At 40.1% G+C, this 26,682-nt stretch overlaps 1 protein-coding gene across 1 annotated transcript in view; it reads left to right on the top strand.

Moving 5' to 3' along the window:
- The first annotated feature begins 11,381 nt into the window (after window positions 1-11,381).
- DRGX (dorsal root ganglia homeobox) overlaps window positions 11,382-26,682 on the top strand; it is an 83,624-nt gene continuing 68,323 nt past the window's right edge. The window contains exons 1-4 of the mRNA XM_063958601.1: window positions 11,382-11,831; window positions 12,675-12,724; window positions 15,600-15,700; window positions 17,819-17,920. Coding sequence (XP_063814671.1) covers window positions 12,691-12,724; window positions 15,600-15,700; window positions 17,819-17,920 — 237 coding nt within the window. The 5' untranslated portion in view covers window positions 11,382-11,831; window positions 12,675-12,690. The remainder of the gene's footprint in view (window positions 11,832-12,674; window positions 12,725-15,599; window positions 15,701-17,818; window positions 17,921-26,682) is intronic.

Genomic DNA, 26,682 nt, shown 5'->3' with positions numbered 1-26,682 from the left:
CACCATACAAAAGTATGGTGATGTGATACAGGGACAGAGCGGGGGTGCCTCTGGAGAAGTCAAGGACTTCTCCACGGTAACCCACTCTGTGAATTGCTGTAGAGGAAAGTAGAGGAAAACCCTATTTAACGCAATACAGGGCTTTTCTCTGCTACATGAATTGACCCCTTTAAGCTGGGTGTTTAACCCTTGGAGAGCTGATCACCCAATAAGACCACATTTGTCCAGAAGTATTGATTCAATTGAACCTATCAGCAACTGCTTAGCAATCATTTTTTTTTAACTTGAATTTTACCTTGTTGGTTGTCTTATTATGAATGATATATTTATTATTATTATTATTATTATTATTATTATTATTATTATTATTATATTGTTTCCTATTTGAATTATTCAACATTCTCTAAGGCTTAGTACATCTGCCCTGATGTGTATAAGGTAAAAGGAATAAAATCAGCGCTGATCAGTATAGACTAATCAGCACTGTTTTTATTCCTGTTACCTTATACACATCAGGGCAGATGTACTAAGCTTTGGAGAGTGATAAAGTGGAAAGAGATAAATACCCAACCAATCAGCTCTTAACTGTCATTTTTCAAACACAACATGCAACATGGCAGTTAGGAGCTGATTGGCTGGTAGTTTATTGCTCTCCACTTTATCACTCTCTAAGGCTTAGTACATCTCCCCTATAGCCTGAAAGGTAATTTTAGACAATATTTATTTTAAAAAATTGTGCTTGTTGAACCATCAGTAAGCAAAGGTGACACTATCTCAGTCATGCTAAAAAAAATCGGAATATCCTGTTTTTCAGAATATTCGGTATTTCAGAATTTTGGATATGGGGATATGGGATACTCAACCTGTATTTACTAAAAGACCCCACTCTTGGTTTTGCATTTAATGTTATTGCCCTAACAGGGCTAGCTCTACCATCAGACAGCTGACTAAGGACACCTGCCCTTGGAGAGCACCACTGAATTCATCAAGCAATAAACTGAATAAATTCTGTATGAGACATCCTTCTTTTACACTGCACTGGTGGCTGCAGGTATAATCAGGTGCAGCTGCTGCTATCATGCTGTGCCGCAGAGTGCCTCAGCACTTCCTCTGAGCCGACATGTGCATCATCAAGTCATGTGGAGGCACATAGGAGGTGAATGTAACTATGGCTCTCGAGGGGCAACACCACGGCCGCCTCTCATAGCCCTGATGCACTTCCTCCAGGCGTCTGGATCCTAGCCCTCCAAAAACAAGCAGCACCTAACTACATGTCAGCTCCTGGCAGTGTCGCTATAATTCTGCTACTGCCACCTGTAAGAGGGACTAGGGATGCCATAAAGGAGCGACCATCATGACTTTTGTCCTGGGCCTGGACAGACAGGGAGCCCAGGTGGCATCCGTGTACATCGGAGGGCAGTAGTGAGAGTGCAAGGCTCACCAGCAGCATTTCAAATGCAACACTGGTCGCCAGCCAATTGGAGCTCTTGTACCAGCAGCCAATTGGGAGCAGTAGCTCCTGATTGGCTATTGAACTGCGATTTCTGATTGGCTGGCAGTGCTGCGTTTGAATAGTCGCTGGAAAGCCTGTCACTCTCACTACTGAGGCTACCAGTAAATGGAGGGGGGAGAGGGGAGAATGCTGAGAGACACAGAATAAAGGAAGAGAGATGCAGGCTGAAAGACTCAGAATGAATGGGGAAGGTTGAGAGACAGAGTGAAGGTGGGAGAGGTTGAGAGACACAGAGTAAAGGTAGGGGGCAGGGAGTAGTTTCTTGTTAATAATGCACCCAGTGCAATGAGAGGAGGGCAGGAGCAAGCAAACTTGTCTACATATAAGCAGAAGCTGAAGGGGGTCGGGGGCTCGTGAGCACCCAGTCTACTTGAACAGCTCACTTGCGCCTAAAATCAGCCATGGGGACAGGCTGAGAGACATAGTATGAAGGGTTGGAGGCTGAGAGGCACAGAGTGAAGGGGGAGGAAGAGAGGCACAGTCTAAAGGGTTTGAGGCTGAGAGACACAGAGTGAAGGGTGGGAGGCTGAGAGGCACAGAGTGAAGGGGGGAAGCTTAGAGATACAAAGTGTGTGGGTTAGTGAGAGATGCAGATGGGAGATAATGGCTTTGCAGAGAGACACAGTGGGGAGATGATGATGTGGCTGTGAGACGCAGGGAAGAGATGATGGTGTGGCTGAGAGACGCAGGGAAGAGATGATGGTGTGGCTGAGAGACGCAGATGGGATAAATTATTTTACTGTAAAGCTACCTAGTGATATGCTACAAATGTTACACTTAAGTTTGTCAGTATTTTATTAACTGCAAAGTCTGACACAAACCATCCTAGTGCTTAAGATGTGTTTGTATTCTGCTGTGTTTCCTACCTGCACTAAGATCTGGCTTTATAATTGTTTTGCTTTGTTCTTTAAATGTGAATCTAGCTATTTAAATATCTTTTTTCATGTGGATCTGACTATTTCAATGTTTTCTATTTATTAAATATATATATCAGGAGCGGCTCTAGGCACGGGCAAGCTGGGCAGGTGCCCGGGGCGCTGCAGCCTGCGAGCACGGCCGCAGTCACTCCTCAGGTGCCTGCCGCCCACCCGCACCCTGCATCCTGCACTCCGGCTGCAGCGGGCGCCATGGGCTGTGTGGCTGCCCGCTGCAGCTGGTACCAATGTCACACTCTAGAGGTCCTAATTGACCTCTAGTGTCTGTGCGGTGCTGTGGGAGATACAGCATGACGTCTATCCCATAGATCCGAAGAACAGGCGGCCATTGACGGAGGGCAGCAGCAGTCGGGAAGCAGGAGCTGAGCTGGTGAGTATTGTTTTATTTGTGTGTGTGTGTTTGTAAGCAGCGCTACTAGGGTGCATAACTACAGGGGCACATCTACAGGGGGCACAACTACAGGGTTCACAACTACAGGGGGCAAATTTACTGGGGGCACACCTACAGGGGGCACAGCTACAGGGGGCACAACTACAGGGGGCACATCTACTGGGGGCATAGTTACTGGGGGCATAAATGTGGCCACGCCCCTTCTCTAAGAATTCACACCCCTATTTTTTGGTGCACGCCTCAGGCGCACACTAACCCTGTTTTACCTGCCAGGGAGGGAGGGGGTCGCCAAAGGAAACTTTCTCCGTGGGCGCCACAAGGTCTGGAAGTGGCCCTGATATATACAGTATATATATATATATATATATATATATATATATATATACCTTTGACAAGGTGTGTACACACCTAAACTATTTTTTGCATTAAAAGTCCTTGAGCATCATCCCATTTCTCTGTCTATGTATAATGACAAAGTTCCTCACAGTCCACCTAGAGGCCACCTACATCTCCACTCTGGGATGTGGGGGAAGTTTGCAGGCTAGGGGTCTCTAGCCTGAAGCTTTGCCTACGGTGCAGCAAGACCTTGCACCGGCCCTGATAATGATGCAGTTAGAACCGTTGGAAAGCTGTGACTTTGAAAGCCCCAGTTTACTAAATGTTCCCCTAAGAGTATTTTCTACCATATGAAATGGAAGATTATATTTTTTAGTAAACAGGTGGTGGTTTTTCTGTTCAGGCTGTAAAAACATAGTTATAGTTTCTGAATAAAAATTATCTTTATTTATTTGTAAGGTGCCACAAAACACAACATAGCCTGACAATCATGGTTACAAATATACACACAAAAAATATATAATAAGTTGCACATAATAAGAGAACAAGTACAGATGAGGTTGACAAAGATGTGCAGTTGTGAGACAATGTGAGGGCCCTGCTTGTGAGAGGTTACAATCTAGAGCAGGGGTGCTCAACATGCGGCCTTCCAGCTGTTGTGGAACTACACATCCCAGTATGCTTTGCGGCAATTTTGCTATTACAGAATGCCAGCATGATAATGCACCATATCCAGACCAGGAATAAGACACGCAGTGCAGTGTTTGGTTTGCATTTGTGGTAGAAGACTAGGATAGTTTGCATACCATACCAGATTGGGGAAGTTTAGGAAGTGGCTTCTGTAGTAGCACACTGTACAACCATTTCATATAGGTGTTTGATCGTGAGAGTACACTGCAATTCAGTAAAACCTCTGGCAACTCATTGGTGATTATTATGGTACCCCTGGCACCTGGGACATTTTAAGAGAGGAGAGGACAAGTGTGTAGACTCTGTATGGGCCCCTTTCACTCTGGCAGCAAGTATACTCTGGCATCTACTGCACATGTACAGGTAACATAATAACATAGTTTTTGAGGTTGAAAAAAGACAATTTGTCCATTGAGTTCAACCTGTTAGTCTTAAAAATATTACAGTAGGAGATCACTCATTTTAACTTTGGTGAATGTTTAACCGTTGTGTCGATTCCTCTTATTTATTTAATTTATTTTATTCATTTATTTTTGTATTATTTTATTTTATTACTATAATGTGTGATTTACCCACCATAACCCTGTATATCCTTATCCTTTAGGAATTTATCAAACCTATTCTTAAGAGTAATGACTGAGTCCGCCATTACTACTGTCTCAGGCAGGGAACTCCAAGTACGTATTGTCCTTACTGTGAAGAAACCTTTCCGTCTCTGTGTGCTAAATCTCTTCTCCTATAACCTAAGCAAGTGTCCACGTGTCCCGTTATATATTTGTAAATGTTAATCATGTCCCCTCTTAATCTCCTTTTTTCCAGTGTAAACATGCCTAGCCTATCACGCCTTTCCTTGTATTCTAGCATCTCCATCCCCTTAATCAATTTGGTCACCCATCTCTGATCCTTTCTAGTTCCAGGATATCCTTTTTGTAGTATGGTGACCATAGTTGTGCACAGTATTCGAGATGTGGCCTCACAAGTTATTTATACAATGGGAGTATAACACTCTCGTCCCTTGCATTAATTCCCCGCTTTATGCATGCTAATACCTTGTTTGCCTTTTTTGCTGCATTCCTACTTTGTGTACTACTGCTAAGTTTGTGATCTATGTGAACACCAAATCTTTTTCCAGTACACAACCCCATAGTTTATCCTTATTTAGTATGTAGGTAGTATTTCTGTTTTTGGCAGCAAAGTGCATTAACATACATTTGTCTATGTTGAACCGTATTCTCCATTTTGCTGCCCATGTTTCCAATCTAAATAAGTCGTTCTGTAGAGACTTAGCTTCCCCCCTCCGGATTTATAACCTTACACAGTTTGGTATCATCTGCAAAAATTGACAGTGCACTCTCAAGACCTACTTCTAGATCGTTTATGAAAATGTTAAACAATAGTGGTCCAAGTACAGACCCTTGTGGCACACCACTTAGTACTTCAGTCCAATTCGAAAACGTTCCATTTAACACCACTCGCTGCCTCCTTTTATCCAACCAATTTGTAACCCAAGTGCATATTGTGCTCCCTAGCCCAAGTTCTCTTAACTTGTATATAAGACTTATGTGAGGTACTATATCGAAAGCTATGGTAAAGGCTAAAAAGGTTACATCCACCTCTTTACTCTGATCTAGGTTCACACTAACCATTTAATAAAATCCTATTAGGTTAGTTTGACATGATCTATCCTTCACAAATCCATGTTGGTTTCTATTATTAACCTTATTTGTTTTCAAGGAAATCCTGTATTCGATCCCTTAAAATACTTTCCAGTACTTTCCCCACTATAGATGTAAGACTTACTGGTCTATAATTACCCGGTTCATATTTACTTCCCTTTTAAAATATTGTCACTACTTCCGCTATACGCCAGTCTTTGGTGACCATGCCTGATGTAAGTAAATCATTGAAAATCAAGTATAGGGGTCTCCGGGGACATGACACCTGTGCCTTGTTCCTGGGGAAATCTCTCTTGTGCATGCACGAATCACAGAGAAAATGAGCATGGTGGCCATTTTCCCAGTGATTAATGTCTGCATCACCTGCCAACGCGGGACTCCAGAGTGGCAAGTACAATTATATGGGTACAGGGTGTGCAGTGTGGGCCATCTGGACTCAGGGGTTACCATGCACTGCACACCTTGCAGCCATTATGGATATGGCACATGTCAATCTGCCTCATGCACTGCATATCCATTGACAACAACATTTATGCCGGGTACACACTAGAGTGGCTGGGATTCGATCTGATGTCGGAATGAATCTCCATCAGCCCACACTGAGGTGATACTAAGAAAAGTCGCAAAAACATTTTTCCGTCCTTCACTGGCATATTACAGGACGCTAGTGACAATATTTGGTTTTATGTGCAGAACAAACAACCAAGCAGTGGCAGCTGCAGCCACATTATGTATGTATGTTCATATGTGCTATTCTGCTCCCCCTGCCCATGGGCTGCAACCGCCACTGCTACCAAGCATCCATTACTAACAACCGCGGGAGCAAGCAATCATGCATACACACTGAGCAATGTAGGTGACATGTTGTTACAAAATGGCATATCATGCTGACCTTGCTCTAGTGTGTACCCAGCATTAGGTGTAGTGCTATAATGCCGGTGGATAGCCTGCCTCGATAAAATCAGACACAAAGGGGAAGATTCAGTTAGTTGCATGTTCCTGTTCTCTATGAGGAGCGTCAACATAGTGACTGATGGGCCCATTCATTAAGGTGAAAGGGCATGTTGTACATGCAGAAACAGTAGTCTCCTCATGTTCTGAGTAATTTACCCATTCCTCATTGGAGTGGATCCATTTGGATTCCTATGACTCCACCAGCCCTCTCTGTGCACATGTGTGGGCTAATGTCACATGTGCACTTACACTCCTTGTCAGTGTATACATTTGCCACTACTAATTAGCAGCAAATAGTGAGTCTTTTAGAGATTGTAGGACAGCTGCATTTGAGAACAGCTGTACCAGCGTCGAGGTAATAATGAATTCCTTTATGCATTATTATCAGCTTCTGAAAACCGAGGTGAATTAATGGGCCCCTTAGTCTCTATTTTTGCAAACATGTGTAGCCTCCCATTATCAAATCCCAATCACAACAATAAATGCTGAACAAAATCCCACATCATACACAGACTATTATGCAGGGCCGGATCAAGCCTTGTGGGGGCCTGGGGCACTTATGACAGAGGGCATGGGGAAAGGGTGTGTATGTATATTAGTTTGTGCTTACCTCCCAAAATTACCCATTTCAGGAAGGACAAAATGCTCTCTACCTGGATTTCCCTTTTAATATTTGATTGGTGTCACCTGTGTTGAACTATTTAATTGATAAGAAAGGTATTTCAATAGAGGTGATTGCAATAATAAATAAAGAGGGAAGTCCAGGTAGAGTATCTTATCCTTCCTGGAATGACTGTTTGGAGGTATGGATTGTGTATTTTAAATTTAAACCGATGGTGTATATTAGATTTAAACTAATAGTTTAATAATGCCTGGGTACTGTCTATAGCTCCACCTATTTGTGAGACAACTATTTTATAACTTAAAAAACCTTAAAATACACATAGAAAAGTTAAATCTATAAATTATCTTGCAAGAATGCAATAGCAACAGCTTTTGTGCTACTTACACACTGGGACAGGACTTAGGAGGACTCTCTGTGTGTTTTTCTCTCTAGATCTTTTCTCTGCTCTCCTCAGATAGCAGATTACACAGGACCCAGACACCCAGGCAGAAAGGAGGAGAAGCTGGGATCCCTTGGTCACTTACAGCTCTCTCCCCCCCCTCCTTCCTATCTTTCCTCTGGTCGGGATGCTCCATCGGTATCTCATGAAACCTGACACTCCTGTGTCTCTTCCTGTACTGCTTACTGCCCTGCTCACATTCTGGCTGCCTGGTTATACTGCTGCACAAGAGAGAGAACTAGGGATGTCAGTGTGCTCTGGATTGGGGGCCCCCTGACAGAGGGGGGCCCGGGGTACAGTATGCACTGCGCCCCACTCTTAATCTAGCTATGCTATTATGGAGCTGTAATTGTAAAAAAGGTTTAGTGTAAGTGTATGATATGTGTCCCCCCCCCTCCCCCAACAAACACACATATAATTTTGCATGTGTAATGGTAGTCACCCTCAGTGGTACCACATATTACACCATCTTAGCTATGACTCTGTATACACATATAGGACCCTATTCAGTGGCAGCCACTAATGTGCCTGCATCACAGTTTCCCGTACATCAGCAAACTGCGCACACAGCAGCTACATTGTGCCTGTGTGGTCATTCACGTCGTGGTCGAATACTCGAAGGTTGTGAACGCATGATGATTGACAGCAAGATGTGATGTCACATGCAGCCACTTTGAGAGAAAAATCGCGCTGAGCCGCCTGCCAGCACAGCCAGGGGTCAACCAAAAATCAATGCGTTTGCAATTAAATTGCGAACACATCATGGGTTGGTGCCACTCACATGCTGGGTGGCCTTGCCCTTTGCTGGCCGGCCCCCGCATGTGAATAGATGGACGCAGATCTTGCTGCAGAAGCAAGATCTGCATCCATCTCTGAATTACCCCCATAGAACAATTGGATTCAGTTTACTAAGCATTTACAGTAGCGCAAAATTGTGCAAACTCATTTTTTAATTTACATAGATCACATAATTATTACAAAATTTACTTTACTGTCTTAGATTTAGATAATCAGTTAAAGATTTGTAGGTTTAGGACACAAGTCATTTTTAGGCCCACTTCATTAAGGTGATAACACATGCTGCATTTATTCTATAGTTCTGAAGCTTCTGTAAAACATGTGCCCTGCTTACTGGCTTTTCTCACACATGACTCCCACCATGTTAAAGTGTAAAGTACATGAGCAGTTTTTATAAAATAGGGCTATGTTTGTTCATATGTGATTCTAATTTTTTTATAACCCAGAGATCAACTTGGCATCACAAAAGAACCACACTTCCAACAAGGAGACCAAACGGAGATTATCAGTTTTTGGAGAGAGATCAAGTACAAATCAGTCATCTTACATTATGTCATTTTACAGGCTGTACTACAAAAATTATATTTAGAATCTGATTTTGTTTGTACTTTATCTCTCTCCACTTTATCTCTCTACAATATTTGATAAATCTCCCCTTGCCTGAGTGCGAGTTCTCACAAGGCTGCCTTGCACACACAGGGCCTAATTCAGAGTTGATCACAGCTCAAATTTGTTAGCATTTGGGCAAAACCATGTGCACTGCAGGGGGGGGGGGGGGGGCAGATATAACATGTGCAGAGAGAGTTAGATTTGGGGGGGGTGTTCAAACTGAAATCTAAATTGCAGTGTATAAATAAAGCAGCCAGTATTTACCCTGCACAGACACTAATAACCCACCCGAATCTAACTCTCTCTGCACATGTTATATCTGCCCCACCAGCAGTGCACATGGTTTTGCGCAACTGCTAACAAATTTGCTGCTGCGATCAACTGTGAATTACCCCCACACTGCATCCTCTGGGAATGATTTCTAAAATGATTACACAATTACATTGTCAGTTATTTGTGCCATAATTATATATACATAGCAATGCACCATTGCTTGTACATAATAGATATCTGTATCATATTCATATTCCTTGAAAAGAGGTTCATTTACATACTGGCACATTATTATTATTATTATTATTATTATTATTATTATGCTGTACCGACACCATTGCTAAATTGTTGCTCACTTCCTTTTTTTTTAAACCCTTGAGGGACTTCACCTGGGTGTATGTTACATTTTCTTAAATGGGAAACAAGCTAATATAGTCCCTGGTGAATTCCTGAAAAGCTTCCTACTAATGGACGGAGTCTGTGTGAAGTAATCTATTCAGCGATGTTTGTTGTATAAACACATTGATTATAACAGATACAAGACAAGGAAGAGTAGCAGCAGCTTGGCCTGTGAGGGTAAACACCCTCACTCATCTATTAGTTTTTAAATCCACCCACAGATGTTTTAACCTCTTATTCTACCATAGGACACAATGGGTGGCTGCATGCAAAAGCATAAATGTGATTAGGATTAAAAGGCGTCACAAGAACCTAAACCTGATATCCTCCACAATCTTACACCACATTCTACATGGAACAGTTCAATGTTTATCAAATATTAACTCTCCTTTTGTTTGACCCCAAAAATAACAGTCTAGACACCAAACAGACTACAGCAACCTATCAACAGCTGTCTGACTTTAGATCTCCTGATGTATCTTGAGTGGGTCATCAGGCAAACTTTATTTTCAGTGGTGCATAAATTAATTACAAGCATTTAATAACCAAAATATCATTAGATTTCCCCTTTAATATCATCAAGGCAATGCGCCAGGGAAGCTCTTAATAGTTCAGAGGGCCATAACAGGCTATTATCCTTGTGTAATGCTATTACAGAACCAATTAGGTACCATTATGCTGTGTATTTTTTTTCCTCTCTTTTTTTTGCTGTTTATGCGACCTGATCCAATCACTAGCCTCTGACTATGTTTCAGTCTTGGATATTTTAGAGATTGTGCTAGGCTGAAAGATGCTCTCCATCCATCGCTCCCCTCCCTTCATCTTTCTCTGTCTCTGATGCATTTTAAAAAGTAATTGCTGGGGTCCCGCTGCATATTATTTACAGGGGAAAGAGGCCATAAATCCAGTTACCCCATGCTGAGAACAAAATCAAACTTTGTCTCTTCTACCGCTTGCAAAGCGCAGCTCTGTGTAAAGAGCCCCCTAAAAGCCATCCAGGCTGACAATTAGAGGGCTGATTGCCAGCTCCATGCCAACAGCTCGGATCCTCAGGGCACCAGGAGCAATCTGTGCCAGGGAGAGGGAGGAGGATCAACACACACTGGGGAGCAGCAAGTCACATACACCTGGGGAACCAGCTTCTATTACATTTATCCAGAAAACAAGAACCATAACACTCTTTTGCTGTTTCAGATACATTCATACATTTATATTACAGCTACTGTCATACCAATGCAAAGCTTAGGCTCTTAGAATCACCCTCAGGTCTTGCAAACAATGCCTACAGTATCTTCATTTACCAGTTCAATGACCGCAATCTCCATAAACACAGTACTGAGAATCAAAAGCAGGCTTCAGGGTTACTTGTAATATTTCTGATCACTCAGAAAACAAGCCCTATAGTCATACATCAGTGCTGGTGATCACTAACTGGCTAGCTACAGCATCGTGAGCCATTCATCTTTTATTTCTGGATTACAGCATATTAAACTCTATCGTGTCCATGCATTAGACATATGTCAGTTTTACACACTCGGGAAGCCACCTTTCCACACTGTGGGAGCTGCTCGCAGCTCTGTCATGGAAATAGGAGGAGGAAGGCATTTATAGTGCTGCTGCTGGTGCTCCTGTTACTGTGTGCTGAGAGGTGATGCACCGCACCCCGTGACTCATTAGTGGCACCCAGCAGACCTATCCATGTTACTGGCTGCACACAGCGCAGCTAATAATCCGATTAGGGCCAATTATGCCTGAGATTATAAAGGCAAGTGCTGAGAGGCGAGGCCAACATCACCCAGCCCGCAGATACACAGCTCAGGCTCTCTCCTCAGCACCGGGAGGAGGCGGACAGCTCCTTGCTTCATCTCACTCACCCTATTGCCTATCTCGCCCTTTCCTCACACTCGTATGTACAGTACCCAGCTTCCTATCATTGCTTCACAGGTCTTATATTCATCTTCTCCAACTAAATCACAGTTTAGCTCCTGTTCTTCCTGACTGCAAGGTCTGCTCTGTGTGATCACTCTGAGCAAACTCATAACATTCCTATCTCCTAATAGCTCTCCTACCGCATCGTCAGCCTGTCTTCTGATTAGTTCTGAGTACACTGTACAGCATCGTTTTCCTACCATCCCCTACTCAAGCTTCAGCAGAACGTGAAGGAACTACCGGAGGAAGGGCGTCTAAAGTCAGGTAAACCAGCATCTCTGAGAGGTGATAAAGTGCAGTAATTAACACTTGTACTACTGTAGATAGATGATAGATAGATAGATAGATAGATAGATAGATAGATAGATAGATAGATAGATAGATAGATAGATAGATAGATAGATAATTGATAGATAGATAGATAGATAGATAGATAGATAGATAGATAGATAGATAATTGATAGATAGATAATTGATGGATAGATAGATAGATAGATAGATAGATAGATAGATAGATAGATAGATAGATAGATAGATAGATAGATACTGTAGTAAACCTATTTAAGATCTGATTGTTATGTTTGTTTATTGCATTTATTATACTTACACATCTAATATTAGAGTTTCATGCCACTTTCCTTAGTTGTTTGAATATCATTTAGTAGGCAAATACAAGTTATGAAGGGTTTCCTGTAAATGTGTACCTATGTTTGGTGGTAGTCATCACTTATCCATATGTAGCTGTACTGTAGCTGATTAGAAATTGTATTTGACTTGCGACCTGATGATTGAGGTCTTGGGATTTATTTATTTTACAGACACTTTCAAAATAGTGTGTACACACGTAATGTTATAACATGGTATCAGATTAGTGATGTCTGCAAGCAGTCTTTAACCTTGATTTGTTTTCTATGCCCATGTGAGGATTATTTTGAAGACTAGCAAATTGCACAGTACAGGAATTTATCTATCTATCTATCTATCTATCTATCTATCTATCTATCTATCTGTCATATTTCTGTGACTCATCCTGTACATATCTTCATAGATTACACCAGTCGCTTCTTGAACGTGCTGTTAACATTTACCACTTGATTTGCTTTGCAGGTGAAAATCCAGGCAAATGTTTTACTTCCACTGTCCCCCGCAATTGGATGGTGAGTACATCGCGGACACTATCACATTTTACACCTACAAATATAGTCCTAGTCACAGTATGTCAGTATATATGCTAAATTAGAACTCACACTCACAATGCATGGTTTCATATTTGCCCAAATACTGAGTTTTGTTGCAAAAGTTTATCTCGAATTGTAAAGTGAATGCAAATTCCAATTTCAAAATTAAAATGGAAGGAAGGGGACAAAGTGATGGATAGGTTTTGTTTTTCCTAAATTTAATGTTGTTATGTGCAGCAATATCACAGGAAAATCCGGATTCAAACGGAGCTGTCCAGACGCCAAGATTTTGACAAATTCTTAATTCTACTTGAAAAAAAAAAAAAGAATGCTGAACCCTAATATAACGGTTACATTATTATTATTATTATTATTATTATTATTATTATTATTATTATTATTATCATCATCATGTAATAATAAGTATTATTATTGATAATAATAATAATAATCATAATAATAATAATCATAATAATGGTAATAATAATAATCATAATTATTGCAAGACTAATGTTTGCATTATTCAGCTACTTGCCACACACTGATATATATATATATATATATATATATATATATATATATATATATACAATTGTATCTGGTGTAAATCTATCATATAGTCTGCGTAGATATAGTATTTTAAAGCTTTCTTCTCATCTAGCAGAGCAGAGCTACTACTACTAAGCGGTGCTCACTAATGTTGCATAAAATATGAAGCAAACCTAGAAAGTCTCCCATTCGTTTCAGTAAAAGGCTGGGGGAGGTAAATGGGACTTGTGCGGGGTAAAGCCTGTCTCTCCCACCTGCTCACTGAAGCCTTAGGGCAGAGGAGATGGATCTAGCGACACAGATGTTCTCTGTCCAGGGCTGGGTCCCATCCACACAGCTCTAGCAACGTCTTTTCCAACACATCAATCTTTCATGTTGTTTTACAAACATCCTGCGGGAAAAAAACATTAAAAAAGATTTTACAACCCTTTTAGTGCCTGCGGATCAGCAGCAGCAGCAATAGTAGTAGGGCACAGCCACTAGGTGTTTGTTGTCCCTTTTTGGTCCTGAAACAGTTAATTTTTTCATCTCAAATAACAGTATCAACTTCTGCCTCAGGTGCAAACATGGGAAATAAACCAAGCTGCTAATTAATAAATACAATCAATTATCGCCTTTAATTAAATACTAAATCTTTTTTTTATCTGATTCTGTTTTTTGGAGTAAGTTCTGGATATTGACATGCCCCGGGCAGGCAATCCCACACAAGTAGGGGTTAGGACATGATACCCTATTGAAGTGAAATCCATTCATATGGATTTTATAATTTTACCAAAAACGGTTATGCTCCTTACCTCTGTCCCGATTAGCTGGCAGTGTTCGAAGTTGCTTATTTTAAAGGATAGTTTAAAGTTGCTCAATAACTAATAACAGTTCACGCAGAGGTTATGCTACTATTTTGATATCCATGTACAGCGCTTTTCAGCCGAGATTGACATTTTTCGAGTGAAACAATATTATTATGTTTTACTTTTCATATGTATAAGAGCAAGTATTTTACCAGTAACCTGTATTTATTTATTTATTATACATATATTATTTTTGTACTCGAGTCGAAATACATTTTGTCCCAATGAAAAATTCATTATTTCCTATTCCACACTTTTTTTTAAAAACTTTTTCAGTTTGTGACGAAAATTAACAGAAAAAAAAGTGTCGAATAATAAAAAAAAATCGTTCTTTCCAGCCGACCACAATGATAAAATATGCATTATGACAATGAGTACTATAATATGTGTGTATGTTTGTAATTCTATCTATGCTAGCTTGGCTACTTTGTATGATAGATAGATAGATAGATAGATAGATAGATAGATAGATAGATAGATAGATAGATAGATAGGATAGTATCTATCTATCTATCTATCTATCTATCTATCTATCTATCTACATACTTTTCCTGTGAGAGATCTGTGAGCTCAGCTAGGCTGATAACAGTGGGAGAAACTTGTTTCCACTGTTCTGTTTTGTTTTTGTTTGACACTTTTATCATGTAAAAAAAGGACTTCGTACTACAGGGATACTTTTTCCCTGCTTCTTACGCACTTTATTTTTATTTTTTAAATTATTTCTCTCGAAAGCTAGTGCATACAGTATGCTTCTGCTCATGTAGCTGGTTATGGTTAGAAATTACACTCATGTCTTTGAGTTTATTATTCGTTCAGATGTTAGGAAATGTATAGTGTGTGTAAAGCATACTGTATGTATGACATATTTGTTTGGAAGCCATGGGAAATATATGAGAAACCGTGGGTAGAGCGAATAATATCTTGTATTGGACCGGACATACAGTATCTATGTCTGAGTACACCGTGCCCGTCTTTTTGCCTATGTACTGTATAATTATAATGATAGAGGGCTATGCTGCTGAGCAGGTGAGTCTAAATTGGTCACAAGCCGGCCCTGATGCACTACAGTCCCTATCATTACACCTTCACGGAACATGATTAAACTGTATTGTTTTGTATTTGATATGCCTTATTCAATATTGCAGTTAACTAATCTCTGAATACACGGTACGACTTGTATTTTATACAGAGAATAGGACAAGTTACTGCATAGACCCTTCCAGGGACATAATTCCCAAAAACACATTTTTAGAAGCTTCGATTTCCTCAGGGAGACTTGTGAGAGGTCAAGGAACGATAACTGCTGCGATTTGTCAGCGTGTTGTGAAATCCGCTGGATATTGCGATTTGCTAACGTGCTATGAATGAAATCGGTTGCACGTCGCAATTTGTCAGCGTGTAGTGAAATCGGATGCAATTTAGAGCTGTTCCTTAGCATCACTGCTTTTATTTTTCAGTAGGGTCTCCCCCCTACGGGGCCCACTCCGCTGCCGAGTTTGATGATGGTTTTCTGCGGAGAAAGCAGCGGAGAAACCGGACTACTTTCACTCTGCAACAGGTAAAGAAGCCGGCCAACAATACCGATCCCTGCTTATGGGACAACAGAATGTAACTACTGAACTTGCTTTTACAATGATAGTACAAGCTAAGCTGAGTTGTATTTTCCTTTCTACTTCATAGTTTTGCAAGTATTCATTTTCAGTCATTTCTGTGATGAAAGTAACTGAACCTTTAGAATTTATAGTACTATAATTCCCACCATCCTTATTACTCTATATGACCAAAGCTGTCAGTTTGGACCTTGTGGCACTTTCATAACATGTCTTAATGCAGCAATATGATGATAAATAAAGGATAGAGTAACAAAGGATATTTAGAAATACCCAATTCAATATGCTGCTCTAGTCCAGTCATAGGTTGTGGCTATCAATTTATCAATTTACTGAGCAACCAGTCTAGAGTGTACTCATTCATTGGTTCTCACAATCAATCAGATGGCAGAGGAATTTATATAATAACATGGCATATATTATTCATTTAGATCAGAGCAAAGTAAAAGACAATACTCCCACAGTGACAGAGAAAACCAAAATGTTTTTTATATATATATATATATATATATATATATATATGAAAATGATGTATCAAAACACACACACACACACACACACACACACACACACACACACACACACACACACACACACACACACATATATATATGGGTTAAAGTAGAGTTAGTCACTGTCATTTATTTTTCAGTCTACAGATTTAATTATTACATTTACATATTATACAGTATGTTTGCTTAATATAACTCTATAGTATTACTTGATATATGATCACCATATACTTTCTTGACATTTTCAACTATGACAAAAAATTAGGCTAGAATTAGATGTATATTTTTAGTTATGTGCTATTATGTTTCATAATTGCCTCCTAAATCTTGAGTATTGGAATATCTCATGTTTTAGTTTTCCTCAGAAATACCTTACACACATTTGTAACAATATACATATGTCCATAAGTGTCTTGGAATAATTCAGACAGAATAGTACATTTCAGTTGGCCCATAAGTATAAATTCACTGTTATATATTGTAAGCTTGCGAGCAGGGCCTTCCTACCTCTGTCTGTCTGTCTGTCTTTGCACAGTTTTGTTCTATAATTGTTGTTCTAATTGTAAAGCGCAACGGAATATGCTGCGCTATATAAGAAACTGCTAATAAATAAATAAATATTACTATTGCTGGACTAGTAGGCAATGTGTGCAATTATTAAAACCCATTTATCACTCACAATTAATATATGTGCCATTTATATATACTGTAGATAGATAGATAGATAGATAGATAGATAGACCATCTATGCAAAGCAAAAACCCTATAAGTAACCCTATAAATTGTATGTAATTACTTTGTTATTCAAATAGTCTAGCTAGTCTCCTTCTTTTCTTTATAAAACCATTTGGCCTATAGCCTAGTGCTTTTTATCTGAAAGGACTTTGTTTAATAATAATAAAAACAAGGAATAACTTTATCCTAGATTGATTCTATAGATTGTAAGCTTGCAAGCAGGGCCTTCCTACCTCTGTCTGTCTGTCTGTCTTTGCCCAGTTTTGTTCTATAATTGTTGTTCTAATTGTAAAGCGCAACGGAATATGCTGCGCTATATAAGAAACTGCTAATAAAATAAATAAATAAATTCACACGTATGCTACAATTTAATTAAATGTGTAACATATATACTGTGTATCATGAAAGAACTGGTACGTCATTGAACATCCTGGCAGAGACTTAAACTATAGCGCTTACAGTAAAATGAATTCAGTGGGAGCAATCACTTTGTTAGCACTAATATAATCTACAGGATAAGCACACGTTTTTCAGTAGGCATTCTGGTGCATAGTCCATGAAACGCAAGCTCTCTTCATCAGGTATTCCACATGATTTTCTTCCCTGTTCATACTTAACAGTAGGTGAGCAACAGTAATATGGTATATAGCAGCCAGAGTAATGAAGAAAAATTCAATAGGTTTTATGAGCCTCGTTATAACCCACCCTTTGTGTCTGGCATCTTCCCTACCAATAACACCCGCTTTGTTTTGCTTTTAAATCTCCTTGTAATTAGCCATGAGAAGTTCACCCTGCTGATACCTGTCTGTTTCTCTCCAGCTGGAAGCATTAGAAGCTGTGTTCGCTCAGACTCACTATCCTGATGTGTTTACCAGAGAAGAACTCGCCATGAAGATTAATCTAACTGAAGCCAGGGTACAGGTAGGCTGCTTGAAGTTGGAGCATTGACTAAACAGAGTGAATGTTTGTAGCAGGATGTGACTTATTTATTTATGTATTTATTTATTTATTTATTGAAACTGTCATCATTCTGATTACTCAGTGGTTGAGTTTTAGAATATCTAGTAAATTGCGCTGTAAAGCAACAAAATACTTTTAGTGCTATAAAAATAAACATGGAAAACATTTTAGAAATCTTTGCCACAAATACAAACAAGATTTTTTCTATTATAGAATATATATACAACAGTAATAATAATACTACTCATAATAATAATAATTAGTAAAGTGCCCTCCTTTTGCTTTGTATCATATATCATATTCTTAATGGACCAAAAGCAACCAATTAGATATTTGTTGTTGTCCGATTTGTAATAATTCAATTGAAACCATTTGCTGATGCGCCATGTTAATGATTAACCCCCAAGATGCATGTCACAGTTTGGATTTTGACAAATTGCGGTATGTTTCAGCATTCTATGTGTTTATTTGCTTCAATATAGTGTTGTATGCAATTCCAGAGTCTGATTCAACATATATTTAATTGATCTCAAATATGAATTTTTTTTATGTCAAATATAATCTATTCAGCTATCTCCAAGATACCTGAAGCAGCTTCTGATTACATACACCCTTAAGGCCAGTACTGACAGGAGAGATGAGTGCTGAGCGATCTTAACACAGACCACTCAGTACACATCTCTCCCCCCGCTCACCACAGCACGATGTGGAGTGAGGTGGGGGGCTGACGGGGGGGCGCTCACTTCACACAGCGCTGAAGTGAGCGACCCGCTAGATTGAGCCTGCATGCAGGCTCAATCTAGCACCGGCGATAGTGATGCGCAGGGCCACACATCGCTATCGCTGGGGGGCATACACACGACAGATCCGTGCTTAAAATCTAAGCAACCTAGTCAGATTGCTTAGATTTTAAGCACAGATCTTTCCGTGTGTACCCCCGTTTACTCGCTTTCTTTGATCTGCAGATGAAGAACTATTAGCAGCACCTAAAACTTACTGAAAATCATTTGGGATCAAGCTTTTTGCTTTGATGCTCTGACTCTCCAGAACTGGCTTCTTCGCACTAGTCAAGAGGCCTCCACTATAGAAACTTTAACAAACAGATTCAAAACTTACCTGTTTACTCACTCATTTCATTAATGACCCTTTGGTTCCAAAAAGAAAAAGAAAATGCAACCCAAATGCTTAAATCTCTTTTCTGTAGTTTATTTATTCTTATTATTGCTTTATTTTAATTTTTTTATCTTTTTTTAAAATGTAAATGTAAAGCGTACTTGGTTGGGCGAACAATTCTCCGGCAGTTGAAATCCCTCCTTGGAGTCCTACTGCGAGAAGCGTGCTATATAAATAACATAGTAGTATAATCATGTACAGAATCTTTGCGTTGTCCTGGATGTAGGCTTGATGCTTAAACATCAGATATCAGCCACAATCACATCCTCTTTTTTTAATCTGAGGAACATAGCCATAATCAAGCACTTAATTCCATCTAAAGATCTGCCAAAAGTCATACATGCATTTGTATAATCTCAATTAGACTACTGCAATACCCTTTACCTTGGTCTTCCAGCAAAATAATGGCACCGTTTACAGCTGATACAAAACGCAGTTACCGGGCTATTAATCAACCAGCCTAGTTCCAGCCACATAACACCCATTCTCTACTCCCTTCACTTGCTGCCTATAAAATGGTGAATTGTTTTCAAGATTGGTTTACTAAATTTCAAAGCCCTACATGACCAGGGCCCAATGTACCTGAAGCAGCTTCTGACCCCATACTGCCCCACTCAATTACTGCGATCTGTAAATAAAGGGCTTTTGGCAGGACCTTGAATCTCCTATAATTTATCTGGGGGTCAAGCTTTTAGCCATGTGGCTCCAACTCTATAGAACTCACTTCCCCGCATAGTTTGAGAGGGGTGGTCTTCAGTATGCCGGCTGTCGGGATCCCGGCGCACAGTATACCGGCGCCGAAATCCCGACCGCCGGCATACCGACATTTATTCTCCCTCGTGGGTGTCCACGACCCCCCTGGAGGGAGAATAAAATAGCGTGCACCGTGCCCGCAGCGTGGCGAGCACAGCGAGCCCGCAAGGGGCTCATTTGCGCTCGCCACACTGTCGGTAAGCCGGCGGTCGGGCTCCCTGCGCCGGTATGCTACCGACCGCCGGCATACCATACCACACCCTTTGAGAGGCCTCCACTGTAGAATCTTTCAAAAACAGACTCAAGACTTTCCTGTTTACTCAAACATTCCCTTAACCACTTAACTGATGATTTATTTTGCCGAAAACCGCTCCGAAATTGTCTGGGTTTTTTTTATGAGTGAATTAGGTGAAGAACATGACTTTAACCCTATCCCAAATGATTTTAGTTAAAAAAAAAGAAAACATTTTTTTTTTTACAATTGTTAAAAAAAAAATATATTTCCCCCCCCCCAAACATCGAAACATTGACCGGGAACATCACGACCATCAGAACATCGCTACTATCGCGGCTTTCATTTTGAAAGCCGGGACAGCCTGCAGGTATGCAGGGGGGGGGGGGTCTGGGGGTGACTTGGGAGGGTTTATTTACTCTCCCCAGCGGTTGCCATTGTCTGCAGCCGCTGGAGGGGGGGGGATCCTGCCGTGCTGACCGATCAGCAGTGATCGGAGGCACGGCAGACACAGGGGGAGAGTGCAGGGAGGCAGAGGGACCTTCCGGTCCCTCTGACAGCAGCAGCCGAGGGAAGTTTCTCTTCCCTGCCGCTGCTAACACTCTCTTTCTGACTGGTCGCATCCTGTGTGACCAGGTCAGATAGAGCACTTGCAGGCTTAGTCGCATCTGATGCGACCATGCCAGGCAAGTGGTTAATGTCCCTTTAGTATCTCCATGCTCTCTGTATTTCATAAAAAGCTTTTCTGTAATTCATTGTGTCTATACCAGTGGTTTCCAAACTTTTTTGAATCACGGCGCCCTAGAATATCAGAATTTATTTCACGGCACCCCTAGGCCAAAAATGTCTTATTGAGAAATTTAGAAAGAAATATTACACTAAGTAGATCGCGTTTATATGTCATCCTTAGGGTCAGTTGTGTGGTGAGGGACAAGATTTGCTTCTGTTTGGCCACATATTTTATGACTGGCAGCCACCAGCACTAGTTTTGCCTATTATATTGACCATGAATAATTTGAATTGGTCCTGGAGCACCAACCCAGGGCACCCCTGCAAGTGTCCCGAGGTACCCCAGGGAGCCACGGCACACAGTTTGGGAACCTCTGGTCTATACTGCATTAGGTTCATTCATTCTATTAAGCGGCCCTATTGGAGAAAGAGTGCTATATAAATAAAATTATTATTATTATTATTATTATTATTAGCACAAGTGATGACTGTTGTCTACAGGCACCATAAAACTCAGAGAAATATTCCTATTTAGATTGTACGCTTGCAAAAGCAGGGCCTTCTCCCCTCATATGCCTTTCCTTCTCTTATTTACACAATCTTATTCTTCATACTCCCTTGATGGCACCTAACCCCGGGTTTTCCGTACTTGTCCTATATTGTCTTGAACTGTATGTGCTGTTTTCTTGTTATCTGTAATGGGTGCTGAGTATCCCTTGTGGCGCCATATATAGGATGATAATAATAATAATAATAATAATAATTCTTATCAGAACACAGAAAAAAGTGCTTAGAAAATACTGCAAGCAATCAGTTGACCCCTCTGCCAATTACACTATTGTCTGTTGTACAAACAGTAAACACATAGTAGCTGATCCCTGGGTTTGCTTTTTATGTGCTTTTATAATATTTTGGTTCTGCTTGAAACAGTGAAAATATGTCAGAATGATCACAAAATAGTTTTCTGAAGGAGCATATAATTAAAATAGTCTCATTACATATTTTAAATACCTTGAATGTTTAATTCCAATGACTGCACACTTCTGCTGTTCATTCATCAGTTACAGTGTAAGTTGTGGGTCAGACTGTAATGCTGCAAATCGCTTGTGCTTAGATTTCCACTGATTTGCGCTGACCTGCTTCTTATACGGGGTGAGGCAAAAAAAATTCCCAGATTTTTCAAGGTCAACAAAACATGCATGGTAAACGCTATTCAAAATGTTAGTACATGATCCAAAAGTGCATGGAATCAGTGGCAAATTTCCCATTAGGCATGTGAGGCACACGCCTAGGGGTGGCACTTGTTTGGGTGCAGCACTTGGATGCTTGTGTTGGTAACATCAGCCCAAAAAGTGCCAGTAACTACAAAATATTTCCACTGTACTGTAGCATATGCCATCTTGAATGGAGTGTAAGCGGGTAGGACATGTGCATAATGCCCCTTTACGCTGTCCTACTTAGTAAATATGTATTTATAATAAATAAAATAAATAAAAATGTCATAGTGGCTTTTTTGTATTATTCTATAAAATTAGCTATTATAAAATTGGTGCTTATAATAACCAATCAATATAAATAATAAAATTAGGCAGGCAGGGGGTGGCTGTTACTGTTGTGCCTAGGAGCGCCTACACCCCTAAATCCGCCCCTGCACGGAACACAGTTTATTTTCATTTTAATTTCATTCATCTTCATTTCTTGGCATGTAGCTGCCTTCAGTTCACTAATGGTTCTTGGTCGATGTTGGTAGACCTCACCTTTAAGATGGCTCCATTGGCTGTGTAGAGAACTTTCATGATGGTGATGATGATTATTTTCCACCCAGTAATGAAAATTCTGCTTGTTAATGTAGCCAGGCAAATGAAAGTGAGTTTTGTCAAGAAATTGTGGTGATAATGCTGGAAATGACCCACTGGGCAGTGACTTGCAGGGAGGTGAGGCAGGTGAGGCAGAGCCTTTCCTGTCATACTTATGTATACGCCAGAGTTTTCATTATACAAAGTATATGAAAAATGCAAATAGTATGTTAGCAATATCTTCTCTGTATTATTTTAATTATTTTTATAGTCAAAACTCTGGAGTAAAAAGTGCCTCCCCTGCCTATCTTTTCTGCACATCTCTGATCAAAGCTCACACACTTTTCAGCACTTCTACTTCTATAGGGGCTGATTCAGATCTGATCGCTGGGCTGCTAATTTTGCTGTCCTGCATTCACATAGTCGCCGCCTCCAGGGGGAGTGTATATTCGCCATGCAAGTGTGCAATCCTACGTGTACGCTGAGCTGCTAAATCCACTTTGTGCAGTCTCTGTGCAGCCCAGGACTTACTCCAACAGTGCGATCACATCAGAGCTGACGTCGGACACCCTCCCTGAAAACGCTGGGGCACGCCTGCGTTTTTCTGGACACTCCCAATAAACGGTCAGTTACCACCCACTAATGGTTTCCTCCTGTCAATCGCCTTGCAAACGCCCGTGCAATTGGATTTTTCGCACCATCCTGTCGTTGACCAGCGATGCCCTTTGTTGCTGTCCAACTCGCGTGCGCAGTCCAGTCACAGAGAGGAGCATTTAGTTCCTTAAATACAATATGGAATCAGTTGCCTCTGACATGCGTTTAACTCTGCATCTTGTTCTACAGTAGCTGAAACCTAAACACATGTTCTATCAACCCAAAAAGCATTGTGTGACATATTCAAATACATATTTTAAAGATCTGGCGATGTAGTACAAAGCATTTGCACTTAAGCACACTTATTATAGTTTTGTTTACTAGGAAAAAAAATATTTTCTTATGTTTAATTGATCAGATGCAGCTGCATGTGTTATAGTGATTATTATACTGTCTCTTGTACACATGGAAACCAATAAGGCATCAACAGTGTATTGTGCTCAGGGCACCTTCCAGAATAGTACGTTTCACTCACTGAGCACTTGCAGCATTATTTCTTGAACAATTTAATTCTGAAGGATGTGTTATCTTGACGTGCGCGTGCACAGAATTCCGGCAGAGCAACGATGATCATTTTCCTGTGTACTATCTATAGGAGTGTGAGGTTAATATGTTGTAATTTTGCTGTTGCAATGTACGACCATTGTGGGCATTTTGACATTGTCCCCACTGCACATTGCGAAACACACCACTTGGAATTTTTAGATGTGTCCCTCAGCGCAGAGTATCTTTCTCTAGATTTCCCTGGGTGCACTGCCTGATGGAATATGCTGTGCACAGGGCAGTAACCAGGGATGTGTGGTCGCAGAGTCAGGGCTCTGGGGGGCGGTGTCATCGCTGCCCCACTGCTCTTGCTTCTGGCTAGCAGGGTGCCTGGAATTGCACCCTGTAGCATGTCTTACTGCAGTCGCTCATAGCATCGGGACATTCCAGGCAGTACTAGTATGAATGTGTCTGTGTACATGTGGTAGGGAATATAGAATGTAAGCTCCACTGGGGCAGGGACTGATGTGAATGGGCAAATATTCTCTGTACAGCGCTGCGGAATATGTGTGCGCTATATAAATAACTGGTAATAAATAAATAAATACTACACATCCCAGTGCTGGCAGTCCCACCCCCTCTGATGCACGTGCCTTGGGGCGGCACTTGGCTGCTTGTATTGATACTGTGAGCCCAAAAAGTACCCCTGTACTGTACCATATGCCATCTTGAATGAAGTGTAAGCAGGTAGGACATACACATACTGCCTCTGTAAGCTGCACTACTTAGTAAATAGAATAATAATAAAAAAAAGTCATAGCGGCTTTTTTAATTATTCTATTAAATTGGCTGTCATCAAGTGAGTGTTTATACCCAGTCAATAAAATAATAAAAGTAGGCAGGTGGGGGGCAACCGTTATTGTTTTACCTACCCTCACCCCTTAATCCACCCCTGGTTGGGGCTATATTGTATACAGGCAGTATACAGAAGGATCTATGTAATGTGGCTGTTGTGTTGGCAAATTCAGCAATGCTTAGACTAAAATAAATCTTGGAGAAAACCAGAACCCTTCAACATTGTAATGTTTATTGCAATGCATCCTGGGAACTCGACAACAGTAGAAGGTGCTGATCAAAGAGGTGTTACTTACCAAAGAGGTCATTCTAGGTAATGACACATTTCAGTGAACATTATTATTATTTCCATATAAATCTACATCTGATAAATTTAAGTATGATCATTTGATCTGCACATAACGCATAGCAATACAACTATTTCAAGGTACTGGGTATTCTACTGTATTTTAAACTATCACATTTCTGAATTATCTTTTTAATACATTTTTTAAATGGTAATAGTATGATTGTAAGGGATAAAAATCAATTAGAATGTGGGCAAATTGATTTACTGATCTCTGCATTCTTAAATTATCAACACAACAGTCCACATTCATGTACTGGTAGCTATAAGAATTTTCATATTTACAAAGTCAAACTACATAAAGGTACAGTATCTAGTAGCTGCACTAGGTAGCAATCATATTAGTATGAGAAAATGGTGATCAGATAGCAGAGTTTTGGAAGACCACTTTAAGTTATGGGGCAACTTACCTCTACATTCAGCATCCGTTATCTGTTCATGCTGCAACCATATGCTATAAAAGCTCATTTGTTATCCATCTAGATGCAATCTCCAAAGGTGCTGCAGTGATGACACATCTAATTAAGACATTACAGTGTTTATGGAGGCCTTTCACATCACTCCCTAGTAAGCAATCTAGAATTTGATCGGGAAGGATTTTTTTTAAATTGTGCAGTCATCTCACTGGTTGGCCTTTAAATAAATTAAGCCAGGTGGCTTCATATACAATGTATAGTCACAAATATAGATACAACTGTGAATATGTTGAACATGCAAAATGTTTGGCTTAAATTACAAAAATACAGCAAGAGTATTACATGAATCTAATGCTATGGTTATCTGTAGGATTGTGGAATTCTTTTATTTCAGATTTTAGGTACAGTACAGTTAGATCTTTGGTACAGTCAGATCTTTGGTACAGTCAGATCTTGCTCAGGATTTGCAGAATTTGCTGTATATCCCCCCTCCCCAACCTGTGTCTCAGACACAATCCTGACATCAGTTCAGAGAGCATATTTGGCCACTGAGAGCAAATGAAGGCTATCTGTCACTTTCACCGTGCACTTTAATAACATCAACATAATGTGGAATATTAGATTAGCTTGATTAATCGGTCATCCATAATTAACTAGTGATAATGTTCTACACTAATTTGTCCGCGTCTCTAAGGTACTGGATTGCATCAGAGAACATCCATTTCCTTGCATTGGAAAAAAAAAGGGAGTGAGAGCGAGAGAGAAAGGAAAGGAGAATAATAGAGAGACTCTGAATTCAAGTGCAGTGATATTTATTTACCAGTAGGCTAGTTTAGGGACATTTTTTATATACTGTAGTAGTTATGTAACAAACAGGCTTTTGATGCTAAAAGGAGAAATCCGTTTAAATTACGAAACATAGTTAATAACATTTTACCCTATCATGTTTTTGGTAGTTTTTGTAGACAATGTAAACACAATCCTAATAGTACATTTTTGCAGCATTTAAATTATTTAAATGTAACACTATGATCATCCTGTTTGTGAACAGAAACATATAATTTCTCACTGTGCGTTGGTATTCTTATTTAACATGATATATGATTCTGTGTAAATTAAATGAGCTATACCTTTTCTTTTTCTTTTTTAAAATAGCTTATATAAATTATACGCAGAACAGGGCTTAACCAGAATAAGTGGTAATGTAAATTTGTAATTATTGAAGTCCTATTCATATTAAGTCTTTATTCTTGCAACGTCTAATATAGATTGATGTTGTAATGTGC

This window comes from Pseudophryne corroboree, chromosome 3, assembly GCF_028390025.1.
Source record: "Pseudophryne corroboree isolate aPseCor3 chromosome 3, aPseCor3.hap2, whole genome shotgun sequence".
Lineage (NCBI taxonomy): Eukaryota > Metazoa > Chordata > Amphibia > Anura > Myobatrachidae > Pseudophryne > Pseudophryne corroboree.
The sequence above is the reverse complement of the archived record's forward strand: the minus strand, read 5'-3'. Positions and strand labels throughout refer to the sequence as shown.